This window comes from Mesoplodon densirostris, chromosome 1 (genome assembly GCF_025265405.1).
Source record: "Mesoplodon densirostris isolate mMesDen1 chromosome 1, mMesDen1 primary haplotype, whole genome shotgun sequence".
NCBI lineage: Eukaryota > Metazoa > Chordata > Mammalia > Artiodactyla > Ziphiidae > Mesoplodon > Mesoplodon densirostris.
This window is the reverse complement of record NC_082661.1, coordinates 144,510,005-144,532,398: the sequence shown is the minus strand read 5'-3', so window position 1 is coordinate 144,532,398 and position 22,394 is coordinate 144,510,005. Positions and strand designations below refer to the sequence as shown.

General features: G+C 40.7%; 1 protein-coding gene across 1 annotated transcript in view; it reads right to left on the bottom strand.

Annotated features, from left to right (window-relative positions):
* The window catches only part of KDR (kinase insert domain receptor), a 43,398-nt gene that overhangs the window by 14,268 nt on the left and 6,736 nt on the right, over positions 1-22,394 (bottom strand). Inside the window, exons 4-21 of the mRNA XM_060090951.1 lie at positions 19,755-19,885; positions 19,302-19,470; positions 18,242-18,381; positions 17,450-17,627; positions 15,951-16,065; positions 15,697-15,860; positions 13,633-13,789; positions 12,414-12,537; positions 11,783-11,891; positions 10,616-10,957; positions 8,435-8,581; positions 7,585-7,716; positions 5,197-5,303; positions 4,633-4,768; positions 4,171-4,275; positions 2,712-2,825; positions 1,722-1,810; positions 973-1,126 (exon numbers count right to left, since the gene is read on the bottom strand). Of these exons, the coding sequence (XP_059946934.1) occupies positions 973-1,126; positions 1,722-1,810; positions 2,712-2,825; positions 4,171-4,275; positions 4,633-4,768; positions 5,197-5,303; positions 7,585-7,716; positions 8,435-8,581; positions 10,616-10,957; positions 11,783-11,891; positions 12,414-12,537; positions 13,633-13,789; positions 15,697-15,860; positions 15,951-16,065; positions 17,450-17,627; positions 18,242-18,381; positions 19,302-19,470; positions 19,755-19,885 (2,613 nt within the window). The remainder of the gene's footprint in view (positions 1-972; positions 1,127-1,721; positions 1,811-2,711; positions 2,826-4,170; positions 4,276-4,632; positions 4,769-5,196; positions 5,304-7,584; positions 7,717-8,434; positions 8,582-10,615; positions 10,958-11,782; positions 11,892-12,413; positions 12,538-13,632; positions 13,790-15,696; positions 15,861-15,950; positions 16,066-17,449; positions 17,628-18,241; positions 18,382-19,301; positions 19,471-19,754; positions 19,886-22,394) is intronic.

Below are 22,394 nucleotides of genomic sequence, written 5' to 3'. Positions count from 1 at the left end.
CAGCTCTCTGGCCACCATTTTGTGAGAGAGAGGACAGGGGAGAAGTGGCTCCACTCAGTGTGCACCCAGTTATGTGAGGCCCAGGCAACCTCCCCATGCTTTTCTAGACCAAGTTCTAGCCTCACACTGCCTGCTTGGCTTCTATGGGAAAGAAGTCAGTTTTAAGTTCTCTCTGTGGCCTCATGTCAAAGGGAAAAGAAGCAGGTTTCTTCCACTGTTTCATGATTTAATTCTTCTAAGCTCATGCCTCAAGAAGACCCAAATGTCAGGAAGCCCCATCTCTACCTCCACGGAGCTGTCTCTGCTCCTTCTGAGGGAAGCAGATATACAGTGTATCCTGAAGCTGGAAGAGGTCCTGAAACTTAGGCTGGGAACACAGCTCCACTCATAAAGAGCACTAAAATATCATTGGAAGCATAAGTGGATAAAGAAAAGTGTATTGACCAAGACTCTTCTGACGAAATATGGAAGACTTGATAAGCCACTTGGGGTAGAAACAACACATGCCTATACTGCCTTGGAGAAGGTTGGGTATGATTAACCGAAGGACTGCTGTTGTGCTGGTGAAACCGACAAGGTGGGACTGAACTGCTGTGGACAATGCGGGGGCTGATCAAACACCAGAGAGCCTCCTTTGCCCATCCGGAAGATGGCGCCGAGCCTCTCCTGCTGACAAATGTTGAACCAAGACTTGAAGAGCATTGGTTCGACGGTTGCCAACTGCTTAGCCCTCCTGGGGGACCGAGATTTCTCAGGCTAGCCATTCTGCCTCACCACGTAGCCTGCTGCTCATTTAGACCTTCCGCCCCTCACTTTTGGGGAGACTGAATGAAAGCCTCCTAGAAATTTAGGTCTCTTTCAAATATTAGGTAATACTGGACTTTTCCAGGACAAAATTCATTGTAACACCCTGTCACCCTGTCTGTTCCTACAAGAGCATGCATTCGGTGCAGAGGAAGCAATGGCAGGTACCTTCCTCTTCCTCCACATCACTGAGGGATTTCTCCTCAACAAATCCGGAGCTGGCTGAGCTCTGGCTACTGGTGATGCTGTCCAAGCGGCGTTTAGGATCCACGGTGATTTCCCCAACATATTCTTTCCCTTGCCGGAATCGTGCCCCTTTAGTCTATAAAGGAACAGATAAACAAACTCCTTGAACACCAGAAAATCTCTCCAATGTAGTTAAACTATAGAAACAATTGTACTATTAAAAGAAGATGAGAGACATCAGTTTCAGGATCATGGAATCTCTGGGCTGAAATTTTGGGCAAGTGTTCTACATAATATATTTTCTTCCATAGAGCCTGTCTCTTTTCTAGCTTAGAGATAAGGGCCTTGTTACAAGTTTCACTCAGACACACTTCCAACATTAGGGCACTTTTGACACTGGGATTGACACTCTATAGGGCCACATATGGCCAGGGCAGAGACAGAATAATCCAGAGCTGTCCTTCCACCTGTCATTCCTTACCCTTAATCACACCCACCTTCCCCTCCTTGGCATCATCTATAATGGGTCAGTAGATCAGAGTCACAAAAATAAAACATGAGAAGTATGTGTCCTCCAGAAGGTAAAAGAGGAAGTTACAACAGCCAAGAGGTAACATGAAAAGATTCCTCACAATATCTTTGCAGAATTTTACCAAAAAACGTAACCTGTACCACTTTGAGTTTTTCTCCATTTTACAATGTGACCACAGTTGAGTTAGGAAATGACATACCTTATAGGGGACAAACTCATTTCTCTTGCTCCTTAAGTAAGTTGACAGGTTTCCAAACTTGCAGAATTCCACAATCACCATGAGTGGCCCTGCAGACAGCACAGCATACCAAGAAGAGAAAATGTATTTGTATTTTCACTCATTTCTCACCAAGTGTTTAAGATATTGAAGAGCTAGAAAATATCACAGAAGAGGCTACACCCTTTCACTGGAAACAGGATCATAGAAATCAGCTGGCTGCAATTCCCTTATATTGTAACTTTTCTTTTTCCAAAAGGCAATTCCACAGAAGATGAACCAAAATTTCAGAAGAAAATCCACCCACTTGCTTTTCACCTGAGATGACACCATTTTAGAGGGGACTACTCTTTTTTTTTTTTTTTTTTTTCATTTCAAAATATTTCCTTTTATTCAGTCACCAGATGCTAAATAGGGCCATAACTTGATTCCCCATCTCCTAATTCTCCTTTTATCTGCTAGTGTATTCAGTAATTCATTACAGGTGACTAATTCTAAGAAGCACAAGTTCCAAGTATTCTCCTACTAACGAAAACAGAAATCAGTGGTTACATCTTTCAGTTTTTCTCCAAGTGTCCTAATGAATAATTTGTATAGAACAACATAATGTTTGTGTTGTTTGGCACACGGTGCTGAAAAATAGGTGCTTGATTCTCTCCTTGAGTGCTTGTCGAGGGGACTACTCTTAAAGTCCTTTGTTTTCAAATTTGGAGGGAAGTTTACTCTTCTCCTCTGAACACCTATTACATAAGTAGCAAACTGTCTTATAATGATGTAGTATTTTTTAATTCACATTCTAGAATAATTTACAGTGCCCATTAAACCTCCATGAAATATATTTATATATAGGAATCTGCCAAAGTTTCCTAAGTTAAGGAAACCAAGGCCATGGGAGTTGGGTGGTTTCCCTCAAATACCAGCAGAAAAGTATATGCCAAAATCCCACAGCCAGAGCCATCTATAGACACTCACCCCCTGACTTGGTACAGGCACCAAGAAGATTGACCACGTTGAGATGGTGGCCAATATGAATGAGGATCTTGAGTTCAGACATGAGGGCTCGGTGTTCGCTGTGAGTTGCTCCTTCTACAAATACAAACAAAGAGGGAAATCATACATGAGGCATTACCTTAGGAGGATTAATGCCGCACTGTGTGCATCTGTGCAACTTTCCCTCCAGGGATAATACAACTGTAACCCAATTGACAGGCTAGCTGCATTAAAAGACAAACATAAATTATATTTTATAATTCTAAATCAAATTCTTTAAGTGCACCCAGAATGTTTGATATTTGAAGGAAGCCATTGTGAGGTCTTTTGCAAAGTGGAGAATACATCTGCAAATGAAATCATGCCCAGATTTTCTCCTTTTACAAAACTGGATTTTCACATATCAGATTTACTATGCTTCTTAGGGCCTGATTATTTCAGTGCTTCCTCGTAAGGAAGTAACATCATGTATTGCTCATGCGTTAGGGGCCATGCTGGAGTTCCCACCAATCTGTGCCGAGCAGGAAACTTAACAAGGGTCAGCTGGCAAAGCCAGTTGGCACATGAGGCCGATGAGGCTAAGACTGTGAGTTTGATCCTGTACAGACTGGTACACTTCCCTCTAATTCACAGACGTGGTCCACACCTCAGGCCCTGATGAGCCACCTCAAAATTACATACTCCTCTGCCACAAGGGAGAAAAGGCAAAAGGAGAGAGATGCCTTCAAAATGCACAAGACCTATTGGCGAAGGGTCAGTAGCACTGTCTCCATCAATGAAAGCACATCAGAATTCTAGCAAAGAGCTTTATACGCATCACCCCCCCAAAATTAAAATGGCAAGACCAGAATTCCATTGCGATTAGGCTTAACAATTGTTTATGAAACTTTTAATTTTAAAAATGTCCCCCTTAATCCTTTTTTTCCCAGCACAACCATTCTTATTTTGCATATTGTCTTTTATATGTGAAAATCTTTTACATATTCCAATTCTAGGGAACATGCTGATTTTTGCATGCTGCTATTTTTACTCATTACATCAAATTTCTTTTTCCGTTTCTTGATGGTCTGTAATTATCTTACTAATGCACTATAGTACACTAAGAAAACAGTTTTGATGTAACCAAGGTATTTTTTTCCTATAGCCAGACTACTAAATATAGTTGTACAAGCTGTGATCTGTGCAAGGGCTCCCAGGCAAGGTGGGGCGGTAGGGGAGCTCAGATCCATCCCAACTTTGCCTGCCAGGCTGTGGACCCTGGCATGAGTCTATAAAAGAGGAAATTTTTATCTGGTTTGTACAAAGGCATCGTATAGTCTGGCTGCATGTTTGGCTAGTGGGCCCACCTAGCCACAGAGCCACTGATAACAAGCCTTTCATCATGTTTAATGATGAGATGAAACAGATAGAGGGATACATCACCACAGAATTTTGCTTTTACCTTTCAACATTTTGACAGCCACTGTCTTGCAGGTTGCTGTCTTGTCAATTCCAAAGGCATCTGCTTCAATCACTTGCCCGAAGGCACCACGGCCAAGAGGCTTACCTAGAGTCAACAACAAAACAGACTTGGACTATTTCACCAACAAAGCGATAGGCAAAGATTCTGACTTGACAGGGTGACCATACATCCCAGTTTATCACGGACAGTACAGTTGACCCCCTTGTTCTGGCTTAATGATTTAATACCTCCCTCTTCACCCTCTAAATGTCCGGCTTTGGGTGATTATACAGGGACCCTACTTCTAAGTGACTAAATGGACGATTACTCAAATTCAAGAGCTGGGATGAATTTTCTGAACCAGGCTCCAACATTTAAATAGACTAGATTTGTCACTAGCCTAAAAGAGGAAGAGATGGCCTGGTAAACCCAACATCAAATTAATAGCACTTGAAAACACACCTAGTTTCAGCCGGTCTCTGGGGAATTCCCATTTGCTGGCATCATAAGGCAGGCGCTCACAGTGCTCATCCAGGGGGAGTTCGTCTGGATCCATGACGATGGATAAGTAGCCCGTCTTCAGTTCCCCTCCACTGGCCTGGAAAGCATTGCTCCTTCCGGTCACACACACCCTGTTGTCTGGCTGTTGTTCTCTGTGCTTGTTATTGTTGTTTATAGAAGCCCCATTCTTGGTGTCTCATTTTCTAAATGGCTCACAGTGTGTGAGAGTAGTCCTATTATAATTCTGCTCCCAGTGTCCCCTCGACCCCCAAATGAGCTCAGAATTTAATTCTTAAATCTTAATTACACTAGACAGTCCAAGCCCATTTCTTCTCTTGTTGCTTCTATCAATTAAAGCCCAGTGGTCTAGCCAAAAGCAAGTGGGTAAGAAGGTTATTGTATAGAAATAAAATTGTGCCTATTGAGCCAATAACAATGGGAAGAATCAACTCAAAGAACCCCAGTCAGCTTTCATTAATCATGAAAACCAACGTGCATGGGACGGAAGGGAAATGATTTTGTTACCCGCTTAACGGTCCGTAGAACGATGACAAGAAGTAGCCAGAAGAACATGGCAATCACTGCAGTGCCTACTAGAATAATGACTTCCAAGTTTGTCTTTTCCTGGGCACCTGGAAAGACACAAATGAATGAGCATCAACAACTGGAAACTCATACCTTTTGATATAAAATAACAAAGTTCCACACTAAAGCAAAATCTCAATCTTACCAACTCAGGAAAATCCTAGACAATGATAGTCACAAACCTATAACTTGAATGGAGTTTATAATATTCTTAATGGATAATTTAAAGTTTGCAAAACATCGCTCATGAAAACTTCCAACAGTAAAATTCTAAAGTAATTAAAAGAGAAATATTAATGTCCTAAAAGACAAAGAGAAAGCATTTGGAAGAAAAGCAGACTTTGATGGAAAAAAACCAGATCATGTTCTATAGAGAAGAAAAGTATTCTATTTGGGGAAAATAAATGTTTGGTTTTATGCTGTTGGTCTATATTTTGATCTGTATGGAGTTTGCGGAAGGACTGTTTAAGAAAACTAGTAGGGAAATAAATGGAGTCCTTTGGCCAGAGAGCTATTGGTGACTAGGCACCTACGAGATGTTCATCACTTTAGATATGTCATGTCACTCAGTCTTCTCAATAACTCTCAGTTTTCAGATGGAGAAGCAAGCTCAGAGAGGTTAAGCTACTTCATCAAGGGCACACAGCAAGTTGATGGAATGGTCAAGAGTTAAACAAGGTCTGTCCAACACTGGCTAACATTTCACTACCCCATCCTTGTGTGGCAGGAGCCTCAGTGAGGAAAGAGAAAGAACTGAGGTGAGTGCCTCAGGTGTGGCCTGGCAGTATGAGTTTAAACATACTCAGGAAAGGAAAGAGAAGAGAAAAAGCTGGAGATCAGCAAGGAAAGCTGCAGATGTTCAGGACTCCAGAGGACAGCTCTGAGTGGGGAAAATTAAGCCCAGAGGAGGCTTTCAACCAAGAGTGATTAGCACAGTGGTGATAAGGAAGCAATTATCACTTAGGGTCTCCCATTGGATGAGTGCAGTGTGAATCAAACTGGGCCACAAGCTGTGAGAGTGGCTCAGTCAGCCTCAAGAAGACAGAAAGACAAGTAATTAATTAGTTAGCAAAATAAGAGTTATAGTTGAGAGACAAGCACCAAGTATGCTTGGAAGTAGATTTTGTTTCTCTGGTGGTCTTACTGAAGGAATTCTCTATTTATACATAGAGATTTAAAAGTCTGTTTGTTCATAGTAAAAAGTTCAAAGATTCAACTGTCTATATAAGTTGGTGCATTAATATTCCCATATGAACATTTGGGAAAGTAGCAGGAGCATTAAATATTTACCTCTTCCTTTCTTAATATTCTCTTCTAGTGAGAAGTAAATACAATCTCTGTGCCAAGGTTACCTAGTTAGGCCTCTTGGTAACCAGGTGCAGACAGCTAACAGAGCTGAGGCAAAGCATGGGAGAGAACTGGAAGTCTCCCTTAGGATTTTGCCTAAAACATGTAGCACTTTGAAAGTGACAAAACCACCATGCCACTTGAAATCTTTATTTGCAATTGCAGTTTACAAAATGGTAATAAGCCTATAGATTTGAAAAGAAGTCAAGGTACTGAGATGTAATACTTGGCAACATAGATTTGACAGACTAAAGGGACTAAAATCTAGTCTTTGAGAGATAAATTAGGATGAGTGCCTAGAAATCCATCAGTTCCTCCATCTATCACCACCCCTCTCTTTTCCCCTTGCATACCATTCCTTCACCCACATAATACAGTTTCATTGTCCCCTGATGGGTTATTTTTAAAAAGACATAGGAATAAACTTTTGAAGATAAAATATTCTGTCACAAATTCACCTTTCCCATCTGAGAAAATGCCAGATTCACATCATTCCTGCATACACATTTAGATAAGACCCCCAAATTTTCCATTTCAGAGAAGCAATGGTCTATTGTTTACAAATGAATCTTAATTATCTTTAGTCCAATAAAAACTATGAACCTTTGTGACTATCTAGATAGCACCGACTTTCATGACTAGGCAGCAATTCTACCTAATAAATATAGAGGCATAATTTTCATAACAAGTTAATTAAGCCATTCATATGAAGAAAGAATCAGGGAAAGGAGGACATTCCACCCGCCTGGCTAAGAATTTTTCCACAGTGAGAACTGCGGGGATAGAAATGTGATGAGAGCAGCATTAAAATAACATTAATTATGTTTTCTGGTTAAAATAACATATACTTACAGTAGAAAACATACAAAGTACAAAGAATATTAAAACCACCCATAACCCTCCTGCCCAAAGTATATGAGTATATATAAGATACAAGCTAATTTTTAAAAACCACCTGATTGTCTATGAATTCCCACTGACCTTCCACTATGAAAAACGCCTCCACTTTTGCACACCCGAGAACACTGCATGCCTGGCAGGTGTACAGGCCTTCATCCTCCTTCCTCACCCTGCGGATAGTTAGGTTCCGGTTCCCATCTTTTAGCACGATGCCTGAGAAAGGGGGAAAATGATGGTTTTTATTTATGACGTGGTCTGGTAGAGTTTTTCAGGACAAAAATATTTTTCATGTAAATGTTTCCCTTTATCTTGGGCTATTATCTAAGTCTAAACAGAGTCAAACAGGGTCAGCTGCTGTCTCAGCACCCCTGGCTTCCATGAGAATTCAGCAGGCTCTGCATACTCGGGTTCCGAGTCTATGAGATGAGCCAGACCATGGACTTTCTGTTCTACCTAAAACAAATCAAGAAACCATATGAATTTTATACTGTATGCCACTTCTATGTGGAATCTAAAAAATAAAACAAACTAGTGAATGTAACAAAAAAGAAACAGACTCACAGATATAGAGAACAAACTAGTGGTGACCAGTGGGGAGAGGGGACAGGGGAGAGGGAGGCAAGATAGGGGTAGGGGATTAAGAGGTGCAAACTACTATGTATAAAATAAATAAGCTACAAGGATATATTGTACAGCACAGGGGATACAGTCAATATTTTATACCTATAAATGGAGAATAATCTTTAAAAATTGAGACTCACTATGCTGTCCACCTGCAATTTAAATAATATTGTACATAGATATACCTTAATAAAAATAAATAAATAAATGAGTAAATAAATAATTTTTTTAAGAAAGAAATAATATAGATTTTAGTTAATATCTCTAGGAAGATTTTGCAGCCAAAAAGAGACCAACATGCTCTATTCACCTGAATCTTCCACAAGCGTCTCATTATCTTTAAACCACGTAATCTGTGGAGGGGGATTCCCAGACGCTGTGCAGGAAACTTCGATGGTTTCGCCAATACTTGTTGTCTGGTTCTCCAGGTTTCCTGTGATCGTGGGTGCCATGCGCTCTATGCACACGCACACACACAAAAAAAATCATAGGACATTTAGTTATAAGTTTTGAAGTGGTTTTCATATCAGTAAACTATTAAACCATTTAGTAAACTGTTAATTTACTAAGCCGAAAATACACAGAGGTTGATAACTGGAGCATTGTTCATGGCGTAAAGTTAAATGAAACAAGTCAGTCAGTTCAGACAGATTACTGCATCTCTTTGAACATTCATATTAGCGATTCAAGCTGGTAATCACATCACAAAATAAAAGTTGTCACCCTTGACTTCCCTCCAAATAAATAAATAAATTCTAGCCAGTGACACACAAGAAGTCTGCCATGTTTCTCTTGGAAAGTACATGACTTCAGTGTAATTCAACAAAGAATGCCTTATACTTATTTGGTACTTTTTACAAAACTCACTTGTCCTGTTTCTGTTTTTCACTATCAACCCTATGGTGGGCAGTATTAGCCTTATTTTGCAGATGAAAGGGGTTAAACAACTTATCCCAGTCCCTATAACTAAGTAAACAGTTGAACTCAGCATTTCCACTAAAACACAGACAAAACAATGATACCCTAAGGAAAGTCAAAGATTAAAAATAATGAAGCCTATAGGTACTCATTTAAATGTACAGGACAACTTTAGATTTAACCTTTCCTACAAATCATCAAAGTGCTGTGGAAATATCTTGTCCAAACCAACTGAACATCGAAAAGAATCCTGCTGAAAGAATCCACTTCAACATTTAGCAAAATTAGATTACCTCAATGGTGAACTACGCTGGGGCTTAAGCAAATGGACTCTAGTCTCTTTCCAAGAATAATTTTTGGAAAACAACTTGGGAGTCCTTAGAGAGCAAACCAGCTCATTGTGAGCATGTATTTCCTGGGCATGGCAAAGCCAGGAACCTCCTTCACATCTCTTTCTGAATTTTTTTCATTAGCTTGAAACCAGACCAGTCACCAAGATGAACAGAAAAACCATGATCATATATGGGGTGTGATTTGAAGGGCCTTGGGATGACTTCACTCAAAAACATCTCTTCTTCTGACACCAGAGTCTCAACACTAGCAAAATCTGTCCTAGTGCCTGTTCGAAAATACCTCTTAAAATATGTCAAGGCCTTTGAAAATATTATTCCTCTAAAACTTTGGTATAAATTAGTTTATCTGGGCAGTTCCCCCTTCCCGACAGTTAAAAAAAAAACAAACAAACAAAAAACAGAACACATGCATCCTAGAAACTAGGAAGGGACACTAGGGAGAGGGGAAAATGGAAGGAGATAGCACAGAGAAACTCCCCAAATTTGACTGATTTCCCCAGAGACAGAGCCGTGTCTGCATGGATTTTGTGCAAGGCATAGGGTTAGAGGAGGTGTAGAGAGTGACTTGGTGTGGCATTTACAAAGCTTTCTGCGCACTAAAATGCTCATTTCATTGACCGTGAGCTGTACCACAGAGGTACAGGCACTGAGTGCAGCATCCCTCTCAGAGGCTCTCACAGGTCTTAAACAACCCCACCACCACACTCTTCATGCAGCAGATGTCTTATCAAGCACGCAGTATGTGCCATTATGTTCTATGCCTGGAGCTCAGCAAGCAGTAGAACAGAAACAACCCCTGTGCTCATGGACACAGAGACCTCACTGTACTCCACAGCCCAGCAGTTGTCTGTGTTCTCACTCTGTCCACCACTATGAACTTCCGGCACCCTCCTAGCTCATGGTAGGCATTCACAAATACGTGTCTATCTAAATAACTGAATGCCCAAGAATGAGGCAGAAACTTCCCTGGTTTAGGGGAATCCCTTGTAGATAGTTGTGAGTGACCCCACCATCAGGGTTGGAAAGAATGGGGCTATTTTCTCTTTTTAATACATCACTTCACCATGATTAGCTTCCTTCTGACTTGAGGACTTTCCACAAGATAAGTGCTCACCGGTCTACTTCATAAGCTGCTAGAGGACAATCTTCACATAGCCCCTGAAAGCATTACATTTACGGCATCCCAACTGCTTCTGGATGGTCCAGAGTTACCTCCCTACCTAGGACTGTAAGCTGCCTGGCCACGCAATGTCTTTTCTTGGTCTTCCTGTCCTGAGCAAAGCAGATGTAGTCTCCTTGGTCCTGCAGGGATGCATTCTGCAGCTCCATGATCAAAATGTCATTTGTGCTATTAGAGATCATCGTGGCATTCATTCTCCAAAGAGCATCCAAGTTCTTGCAGACAGGCGTGGGCAGCTCTCCCACGTGGATGGGCAGAGCCTGTGGGCCAAGTTTGTACCACGTGAGGTTCTCAAACATAGTTCTGTCCGCGGAGCACCACAGAGACACGCTCTCCTGCTCAGTGGGCTGGGTGCCGGGTTGCAAAGTGATTTCAGGACCCCCTGAAATGTAAAACCCACGCTTAGAAGACAGTGATTTAACTTGGGCAGCACACTATTGCTTCCTTGTTGCCTTCAGTCTGTGATAGAGCAACAAGAGAAGTGAAGCTCTGGCATTCCCAGACGATGGAATACAAGGAGACAACCAAACTGGACAATTCCAGATTCAAAATGTATTATTTTGCCAAAATACATTATTTGGAAATGTAAATGAATTCCTCAGATATATATGAAATCTCCACTTTGAGCTCTAAGCACGGTTTTTAAGATTTAACCCCCCTCCCCAATTCAAAGCAGATAATTATAACTTGGGATTTAAAAAATTAATTCCTCATTAATATATAACACTCACTGACAGGAAAGCTATGTTTATTACAGTGAATTAGCTAAAACTGAAATATTTTATTCCATCCAGTCAGCTAAAGCTGAGCCGTAAAATTAAGATGAACAAAGTTGGTGGTATTGGGAAGGTACTGCTCCAATGTCATTACAATTGCCTCCCCAAAACCCAACCTTGTCAGCTGTTCAATAGCAAGTGCAGAAACGTTGACTGAGCCTCGCTAAGCCAAGCACTGTGCTGCACTCTGATGACAAAGACAAAAATATCACGCAGGACCTGAGCTTCAAAAGCACGTGTGAACCCACGCTCCCTCTCCTGTGAAGTCAGATGTACTGACTTCACGTGAGCCCAGGAGCTACCTGAGGAACTCTCCTTTATGAACAAAAGCATCAATTAGCCATCCAACTCCCCTTCCTAAAGCCACGCCACTCATGGGAAAGGCCAGGACAACAGAGTATCAGACAGCCCAGCCCCTGGAGAGCACTTACTGGTCACGTGGAAGGAGATAACCCTCTCTCCTCTCCCAGCTTTGTTCACTGCTTCACATTTGTACAAAGCAGATACATTGGCTGCTTGGATAACAAGGGTACTTACAGTCTGAAAAAAACAAATCCCAGGCCATAAACAATGGAGGCTGTGTTTATGCACGTGCATTCAGACTAAAATTCAGCATCCCCACCACTGCTGCGACCTGCCTACTCCATTCACACTTGAGCACTGACCACGCTCAAATCTGTGCAATTATAATTATGCTGGTGCAGCTCACACATCATACAAAACGAGCTTTGGAAACCATGGAATAAAGAATGTGTTTTAATACAACATTACATACGTTTTCTCATTTTCATGTTTATAAAATCAGAATTACCATACATCCCATGTACAGAGTTAATGGCATATGTGTTTTATTTTTCTCTGATACAGTAACAATAAGTCAATGGTGTTTCTAAAAGTCAATGGTGTTTTCAAACTGACTTAACATGCTAGTATTTTATCATCCAATTTATTTGATGATCAATCGCCAATATTCCTCACACATTGATATTATTTTACCCTGCTTTCACTCCATCCTTCCATAAAAGAGAGACAGATTTTCAAATTAAAGAACTTCAAACTCACTTTGTTTTTTCCTTCAATTAGGGCAAATTGATTTTTGTTGACTTCAATTTTGTTTCCCCCCTGGAAGTTCTCCACGTTTCTCCATTCTTTACAGGTATGTGGGTTTGTCGTTAAGGCAGCTTGGCTAAAAGAAAGAGGTAACAGATGATATCATGACTTAATTTTTCTTTAATTCATATCAGTAGCAAGGAAAGGAGTCAGACTTTGGTTATTACGTTCTTCGAAATAACTTCCAACGCACCCTACCATGTTACAAGACTTGGCGCCAATTAAAAATAGGCCTCGGCAATGAAGGAAAAGGTTCTAGGTAGATTCATTCAGGATACAGGAGGGAAGCAGCTATTCTGGGAACAAACCTCCATTCATAAATTGGATCGACAAGACAATTCAAGTTAATTTAGTTCAAAGGAAGGCAAGGAAACTAAGAAGCCATTGGGCTTCTTAATCTCCCTGGGACTGTGGCCTTTGTGTAGGAAATGGTCAGCATCTGAGGAAGAAACTAATAGAGGCCATCTCAAAAACAACAACAGGAAGTGAACTGCTTAGGGTGGTGGTGGGTGACTTGTTTTTTTTCCTAAGGATGTCTGGACTTGTGTTAGGACCTGATAAGCCGGGCCTGAGGCTCCGAGGTCTACCGCTCCCTTGCATCCATCAGCACTTCCTCTGAGATGTACCTTCTCACAGATAAGGAGACTGTGGTATTCACTGGTTGATTGGCATAAGGAGAAAAACCAAAGACTGGCAATTAACAAAGTGAGCAAAGAAACTGCATTCAGAGAGATGGACATCAGGGCCAACCTGAAGAGAGAGCTAGCTAATCTCAAAGCGGGATACCCCAAGGAACGACATCTCCTAAAGACGTAAGCACAGAGAAAGACGGAAGGAGATTAAGAGTACCACTTGAGGGATAACCTTCTTAGAGATAGTCTTCTTGGCTTAGAATGGTGTCATATCATAGCTTGGCTATGTCCATCGACAGAGGAATAGATAAAGAAGATGTGGTACATATATACAGTGGAATACTACGCTGCCATATAAAGAATGAAATAATGCCATTTGCAGCAACATGGGTGGACCTAGAGGTTATCATACTAAGTGAGCCAGACAAAAACAAATACTGTTATGATACCACTTACATGTGGAATCTAAAAATAAAACAAATGAATAAATATTTTTTTAAATGCAAAAGAGCAGGAAAAAAGGGTGTGGCCCTACTCACGTGGGCTGGTAGGTACACTCTGTTTCCAGCTGCCAGTACCAGTGGATGTGACTGGGGGGAGGAACGGCATAGACCGTGCACGTCAGCGTTTGGGAGGTGCCATACTGGTAAGAGTCCACGGGAGAGATCAGAGATTTCTCACCAATCTGGGGTGGGACTGGAGATGGGAAAGACAGCTTTTGAATTGCTAATCAGCTTTGAGGAATGGAAAGTAGAAGTTTTCAGCAATTAAAACCTGTGTTTTTCCAAGCATAGAATTTTTGCCCCCATTTGCTTTTTCCAAGAACATCTAGATTTGGAAACAGGACACCTGACTTCTAGTGATACTCACGATAACAATAATAATAAACTAGTAAGTTGAGTGACTTTGTACCGGTCTCGCCACCGTGTGCCTCACCTTTTTCTCATCTACATTACAGAGATAGTTCTCCTCATCCTCCCAATTTCACAAGATCAGACAAAGCTCCAGGAAGAAAATAGTTGTGAATAATACAGTAAGTACATGTATTATGTACTGAGCATTGTTCTAAGTGCTTTACATCAATTAATTCATTTAATCCTCACAGCCACTGTTATTGTCCTCCACTTTACACATGGGAAAAATTAAAAAGTGAAATGACTTGCCCAAGGTCACCCACCATGCCTGCTTCGCCATCTCTCCCTCCTTCTTCCCCTTCCTTCCTTTCTCCCCTCCTCTCTCCCACCCTTTCTTGTTTTCTTCCCTTCCTCCCTCCATTCCTTCCCTGTCTTTTCCTCCTTCTCTCCCTTTTTTCTCTTTTTCTTTTTCTGGCTCCAAAGTCATTAATGTGAAACTATCTTCTCATCACTACCAACCTAAAGCCTCAGATTATACTTTCAAACCTTGACTTCTTTTTTTATCTTTGTTTTATAGAGCAGGGTAAATGCTAGGGTGAATCAAACGTTTAGTGACTTCCTGGATGAATGAGATAGAGTTATTCACTGTCCATTTTTACGTCTTTATTTCTTGTTCCTTTCCTTCTCCCCACCCTACTTTTCAGCTTCCCAGCTTCTCTATACTCCCGAAACTCCTACACCCAAGTGACTCCTAAGTGACATTTCTGGAACCTGTTATCTTTAAAATACTCCCCGAAGCTGATGTCCCAGCAAAGAAATGAAGCCAAGCTCAGCAGACATACAGAGCTTAGCAGGATATACAGGGAAGCACCTTAATGTCACATGAGAAGATCTTGAAGTTTTAATCTGCCATGACAGTAGAAAGCACAAAGAATTACAACAGAGAGGCATTTCCCAACCTGTGTTTGGAGCAAGATAGTAATGGATGTATGGGGGAGGGGTGCTCTGGTCAAATAAATTTGTTAAACCTTGGCTACTCTATGTCTCCCACCCACCACTGGAGAATGGCAGTATACTATGTCCATCAACTTAGTATCTCCCACATTTACTTGACCATGATGCCCTTTTCCTCCCCACCCAGAGTCCTTATTGTAAATAAGTATCTTTCAGTTTGGAAAAATAAAATTCAAATCATTCTTAAATCAAAAACTTAATATCTCCCCCTTTACAGCCTCAGAGTCAGATCCCAGACTCCTGTTGAAAAAAAAATTAAAACACTTCCAACCAGCCAACAGTGTCCACCTGCAAAAGCCTTCTGCATTGGAATCTGCCTATGCATCACTGATACATCAACCCCCAAATCAAACTAGAAGCTTCCACAAAATTCAAGAAGAGTCTTAAACATGTGCATGCCAGGAGCACAATTCAAAGGTACTGCAACTGGAACCTGATGACTGTCCCTGTGGGCACTCTTATGTCACAGCATTTAGCCATTGGCTGAACCATCTGCTTTAGGCTCAAGTCCGACCACCAACTGTTTCATTCGCATGGCCTCTTAAGCAAACGTGTCCAGAGCATACTGCCCCACACCTCACTTCAGTTGCACTGTCCTGGATCATTTTTATACACCAGAGCTACTCATGATGTAAGTGAGGCAGAGACACCAAAGGAATGGTGGCCTGGCTGTTCTGGAGGACATAATCATACTCTTTATAATAGATAAAGAAAAGGAAAACTGAATGGACTCACCATTCACAACCAGAGATACCACATGGCTCTGTTTCTCCTTTGAAATGGGATTGGTAAGGATGACAGTGTAATTTCCTGTATCTTTTTCACTCACTTCCATAATAGTCAGTACGTGCCCCACTTTAATTGTGTGATTGGACTCAATGGGTCTTCCATTTTTATACCTGTGGGGAAAAACAAATCCCAGAAATGGGTCCAATCTAAGGATTTGCTTTCAGGTGGAACAAGGCTTTGCATTTATTTCCAGTCGTTACCATTTTATTTCTGGAGGAGGGTAACCAAGGCACTTCACAGGGACTCTGACACGGTCTCCCACGGTGGCTTCCACCAAAGATTCCATGCCACTACCAAAAGCAACAAAAGGTTTTTCTGGAAGAAAATAAAAATCATTTTTCTCATAAATGGCAACTTCTTGTAAACGGCCATTTGGTTTAGTGTTTCATGTCAAGTGAAGAGTCAAAGACCTTGGGGGTCTGAGTCACTGCTGTTCAGAGAGTCCCCATCTCACCCTTCTACAGGTACCACTCCAGGTTGTCCCTCACCTGTGGTCTCTGCGTTAGCTTTTCTCTCACCCCCCAGTCTGCTCCACAAGTCTACCGAGCACTCAAATCTCACTCAACTCAAGCATTTGCTTCTCGGTGACGCTTTCCCTACGTCTCCTCTGCTCCCACGACACCCTATACGTACCTCCCAGGTGCCCCAGGACTCAGTCCTCAGACCTCTTCTCTTTACCAACACCTTCCTCTTGTCAATTACACATTCCTCCTAAATCTATACCTCCTGCCCCTGACTTCCCTGGGTTCTAGGTTAATATATTAAAGTCTCCACTTGGATATGTAGTGGACATCTCCAAATGAAGCCACCTAACCCTGCGTCCCCAAATCCTACTCCTCTTCCTATCTTCCCTATCTCAGTTGAGAAAACTACCGTTCACTCAGTTGCTCACGCTAAAAACGCAAAGGTCATCTTCCATTCTTTTTCTCTTATATCCCACAGCCAGGGAATCGATAGGCAAACCCTATTGGCTCTATCTTCAAAAATACATCCAGAATCAGGTCACTTCTGACCACCTCCACTTCTACCACCCTTGTCTAAGCCACCCACCATCTCTCACCTGGATGACTGCAATTAGCCTTCTAACTAGTCTCTCTACTTCTGCCCTTACTTCCCTAAAGTATTTCACATTAAAATAACCCACATAGTGATCCTATAAAAACATAAGCCAGAGCATGTGTCTCTCTGCTCAAAACCCTTCTATGCATTCCCATATTATAAAATCCAAACCCTTATGGAGGCCTATAAGTTGGATGACGTAAAAATTATCTTCTAAACTGAGACATTTATGTGAGTGAAAAAGAATAAATGGGAAATTAAGTTATTTTCTCAAAGCCCCACAGAACGTAACTAAATACAGGTTTCCCCAATTGCAAGGCCCATGCTTACTCAGGGAAGCCTCTCAGCCTTGCGATCAAATGAAAATTTAAAAATGATCTTAGATAATAACCCTCTGCTTATTATAGTGATAATAATAGCAACAACAAGTAATATGTAGTGAGCCCTTACTACATCAGCTCATCTCATCTTTAAAGTTGGGATTTGATCCCAAGCTACGCTCTTGACCTCGAGGTCAAGTGGCCTTCCTAGCAAGAGCTCTTCTGAACGAGCAAAATAGGAATCACTAGCTGACCTAACTTTATTTAAATCATCTCACTTTTCAAGGCAGAGCATAATTCCAAAGGAAATCTTAGCTTACCATGGACCCTGATGAATGTGCTGTTCCTCTTGGTCATGAGCCCACTGGAAGCGGCACAGGTGTACCACCCTTGGTCACTCCGGGTTACACCATCTATAGTCAAGGTGCTCAAAAACTTCTTCATCTCACTCCCAGACTGGGTTTTCAGGTCCCGGTTTACAAGTTTCTTATGCTGATGCTGAAAAAGAGTTTTAGTGAACTTCCGAAGTCCAGAATAACATTCCCTGGTAGCTTCTAGATACCCACAGAAGTCTTGGCCTTTGGTGAACACTATTTAATGCTAATAATAGATACTTCTGAACTTTTATCATCATGCTGATGACAAATACATGTGGTTTCAGGAGAAATAAATAGAATCAACCGAATCAGGCATTTTAAAACCTCACATAGTGGGAATGAGATCAATATAAACTGCAGAAACACAAGGAAATATGACCACTGTTTAAGGAGAAGTGTGTCTCATGCCACCTCTTGAAAAGAAATTCCCTTAAAGGGAAAACAGATCAAGGACTTTGGAGAACAGAGAAATAATGCAACCTAGAAAGACATAATCCCCTAAAGAAAACTAATCTTCACAGCCTGGACAGAGTTCTTGGTTTTGCATCTTTTTTTTTCCATCGGTGCTGTATGTCCTACAGTTCTCTTAAAATGTGTGTGTGTGTGTGTATGTTAGTGTAAGTTAAGGCCCTTACATTTTATCTGGCCAAAGAGGTCCCTATCTTTCTCAAGCAAACTTCGTTGGAGCTTATTATCAAAGTATTTGGAGGTCCGGCTTTGAATTGTTAGTGTTACCTTCAAAGAAGGGTATTCCCAGTTGAAGTCAATCCCCACATTTAGTTCAGTTCTTGCCGTACAATTTAAGACAAGCTTCTCTCCAACGGACAGCTCAACTCCGTGAGGGGGGCTCAGAACCACATCATAAATCTTGTACCCTGGAGCAAGTAAATTGGAAAAACAGAAAGTGAGAGGGAAACCAAAATCTATAACTTGGCACACATTTTTTCAGACATGATGCAACTTCAAAATGTGTCACATCATTTTTCCCCAAATGATGAGGGCCTCCCCAAACCTTGGTTAACTCCCAGGAAAATGGTCTACAGAGATTCACAAAGCAGCCCTAAAGGGATCTCAAAGATGCTGTAGCCCAGTGGATAGAAAAGCAGTAAAATCTGAGAAGTCAATAGTCAATGGGGCCAGCTTTAATAAGTTACCAAACTTTCCATAAAATATGTATAATTAAAATTTGGGGCTTCCCTGGTGGCGCAGTGGTTGAGAATCTGCCTGCCGATGCAGGGGACATGGGTTCGAGCCCTGGTCTGGGAAGATCCCACATGCCACGGAGCAACTAGGCCCGTGAGCCACAACTACTGAGCCTGCGCATCTGGAGCCTGTACTATGCAAAAAGAGAGGCCGCGATAGTGAGGCCCGTGCACCGTGATGAAGAGTGGTCCCCACTTGCCGCAACTAGAGAAAGCCCTCGCACAGAAATGAAAACCCAACACAGCCAAAAATAAATAAATAAATAAATAAATAAATAAGACCACATATTAAAAAATAAATAAAATAATTAAAAAAAAAGATTTGATGCCAAGCAATGCTCTGAACATTGAATTTTCCAAAAAACACGTTCCCATAACAGAACTCTTATTCATCCTTGGTCTTGGTAAGGAAGGAGAAAAACCTCAGTTGCACATAGGTTTACTGGGTAGAGAAGAGCAGATGTAATGAACTGCTTAACAGTAAATCTTGAAATAATATATTTCTCAATATCTCTTGTCCTCCAGAATCTTAATATAAGAAGCTAATCTTTATTGTCTGACATTAATGACACAGAAAGGAATTGTCCTCTTACCTACAACCACAACTATGTACATAATAGACTGGTAACTTTCATCATTAATTTTTGCTTCACAGAAGACCATGCCAGCATAGCTGATCATGTAGCTGGGAATAGTGAAGCCTTTCTTGCTGTCCCAGGAAATTCTGTTACCATCAGGAACAAACCTCTTTTCTGGATACCTCTGGGTAGAAAAAGAAATATCAAATAGTTAATCAAGTGCTATCCAAAAGTAAAAACCATGAACAATAAAGAATTCATCTTATTTTAAGAATACAAATTGCTTTTACTTATTGTCATTTTGACCCTTCCTAAAGTTTCCTTTAAAACTCATTGTTGACTTAATGTTATACAATGCATGTAATATATATATTTATAATATATATAATGTTATAAACAGGCTACCCATCTTAATACTAGCTTAAAATTATGAAAGGGTAAGAGATGAAGAAAGAAGATGTAACTTACTGCACAAAGTGACACATTGAGGTTTGAAATGGTCCCCAGACACGGAATCACCACAGTTTTGTTTTTGTTCTCAGTGATGTACACAACTCCATGTTGGTCGCTGACAGAAGCAATAAACGGAGATCTGTAATCTAGAAGAAAATGTAATTCCACCAGTTAATGGCATTTATTAGAAAAGTGGGTCATCTTTCAGGTTCATAAACTCTAACCAGAGAAGTAAACTATTGAGAAAGACATTTCACACTAGGCAAAGGAATCCAGTGGTAGGTCTGCTGGTAAATATCTGCCTCCAAGGTTATGCTACAGGAGTGGGGGGAGTATGTGTGAAAAATCTGGAAGAAAACTCCCAGAATGAGACTGGCTCCTTTTGCACTGATGATCAACAAGTAGAGTGTACTTTATAGGTTCCACATTTAAGCAGATTGATCATTACAGTTTTTTCAAAGTGAGGGAGCATACGTCTTCATTTTCATATACATTTTCATATGTACTATACATCTTTTATGTACATAAATTTTAAAGTAAATTTAAAGTTAAACCTGTATAGTTTACCTACTGAGTTTTTTGATGTTAAAAAATTCATGTTCTCTTTCTTAAGGCAAATAGTGTAACTGTCATGAAAATAGTTAATGGCTCCCAAAGATTCTTTAAAGTAAAGAAATAACTAACCATTTTTAATTCAATAATTCAAGACAAAGTTTCATGTGAGTATTTTAAGATTGTGAAGACTAGATATAAGATTCTTTATATAATAATGTTGAATAGTTAAACTGTTTATGTTTACTGTTTAATTGCATTTAGTTTTTAAGATTCAGCAATCATTAATATCTTCAATGACAAAAGCCTGAAAAGCCACCATGGCAAAGACTGAGAAAAAACCAAAAGAGATTTTAATGCCATTCAAACATTGTTCATATGATGTTAACACGCTGCTGGGAAACGACTCCTTTTCCCAGAGATAGAGTTGATGGGTGTGAAGCCATGCTTGAAATCTCAGAGAGAGAATGGTTCATGCCACTCTCCCCAACACACCTGACCAAGCATTTTCAGAGCTCTTCAGGATGGTTGGTTCAAGTAAAGAAAGAGTTAATTAAACCAAAGGGGAGAAAAGCAGCTAATTCCCTGCAACAGCAGAAGTTTGATTTCCCTCCCAGCTGGAAAGCACAGAAAGGCAGCCAATCCAGCCACCACATGCCATAGCCATTATCTTACGAGACCAAGACCCACTTCCCGGCTCTATCCATTGCTGGAGGGAATGAGGTCAGAAGACTAAGGAAGTAAGGTGGGGACCAGAGGGGATATTAAAGGACCGTCCATAGGGAATACTTCAATGTTTTCTTTTCCACTGTTAAACTTCATGACAAAAATCTTGGACAACTCACCTCCTAGAACACCAGGCTTAGACAGGAAGCAGAATTTGATGGTATACTCAAAGACAGGCAGTGTACAAATAAACAGTGCTGGAGATTGCTACTGCTTAATATTACCTACCTTTCATCTGCATGCTATGAAATATTACATAGCTTGCTTACAGAGCAAGTTTTTGGAAGCTAAATTAACCCCTTGACGTAAGACTAAAGCTATTCAGTAAATCAATTCTATTTCAGTATCCCAAAAAGAGGAAATAAACAAAAGAAACCCAAACAACCACCCATCCTCTCAAAATAAAATATTTACTGTAACTCATGAAATGAATTTTCACATGTCTCCAGGTTTCCTGACTTGGGGAGAAGGAAATAACGAGATATTATGGGAGAGGTTCATCTTGTAGTATTTCCAGACAGCCTGAAAGCAGGAAATCCTTGCAATCTTCTGAGAAAGCCTGATCTCCCAAGACTGCCAGATCAAAAGGAGCCAGAAATTCTCGAAGATCTGAGCCTTGTCTCTTTCAACTTCTGCAGAGGGGAGGAGGAGAGCACAAAATTCTACCTTGGATTGTGCTTACCCTGGGCAAAAGTAATTCTCAAATACCGTGCAATCCAGGAGTGACATACGTTATTTTGAGGTGGTCCCCATTCTTCCCTTGCACTGACCATATTGCACTATTGAAATGCAAATGGAGATATGCAAGTGTGTCTCCCAAAGCTGATGAAATTCCTGTTCTGTAAAAGATGCTTCTGGAAAAAAGTCTAAGCCATCTTCACCTGCTTCAAATTCTCTGGGATGTACAGAGGTATGTAAATGTATAAATAAAATGTCTAAAAAGCTTATCTTTACCGAAAAGAAAAATATTTAGTATATCTAAGCAAAATACTATACTATAGACTTATACCCACCCAAGTTATATGATTCATATCTCATTAGTTAAGTCAGCATAAGATTTTTGAAACACGAAGGAAAGAACAATTCAGATTATAAATGCTAAATACATGTGACATGGAGTTTACCCTACATGGATGCTAAGTTGGCCTCCACAGTGTAAATCCAAAATTGCAAACTATAGAAAGATGGAGCATGTCATCCAAGATCTCAGACCACACAAGCAAAGGAAAGAAACACTGTCCTCAAAAGGCCTTTTGAGACGGTGACTTTATTTGCACAAGCATATGGAAATTGTTTTTTATAAAGTGTAAGTGGGAAAAGAAAAGTTCCTATGAACAAAAAAAGCTCCAGAGCCCTTGGCTGATTCCCTGTGCATTC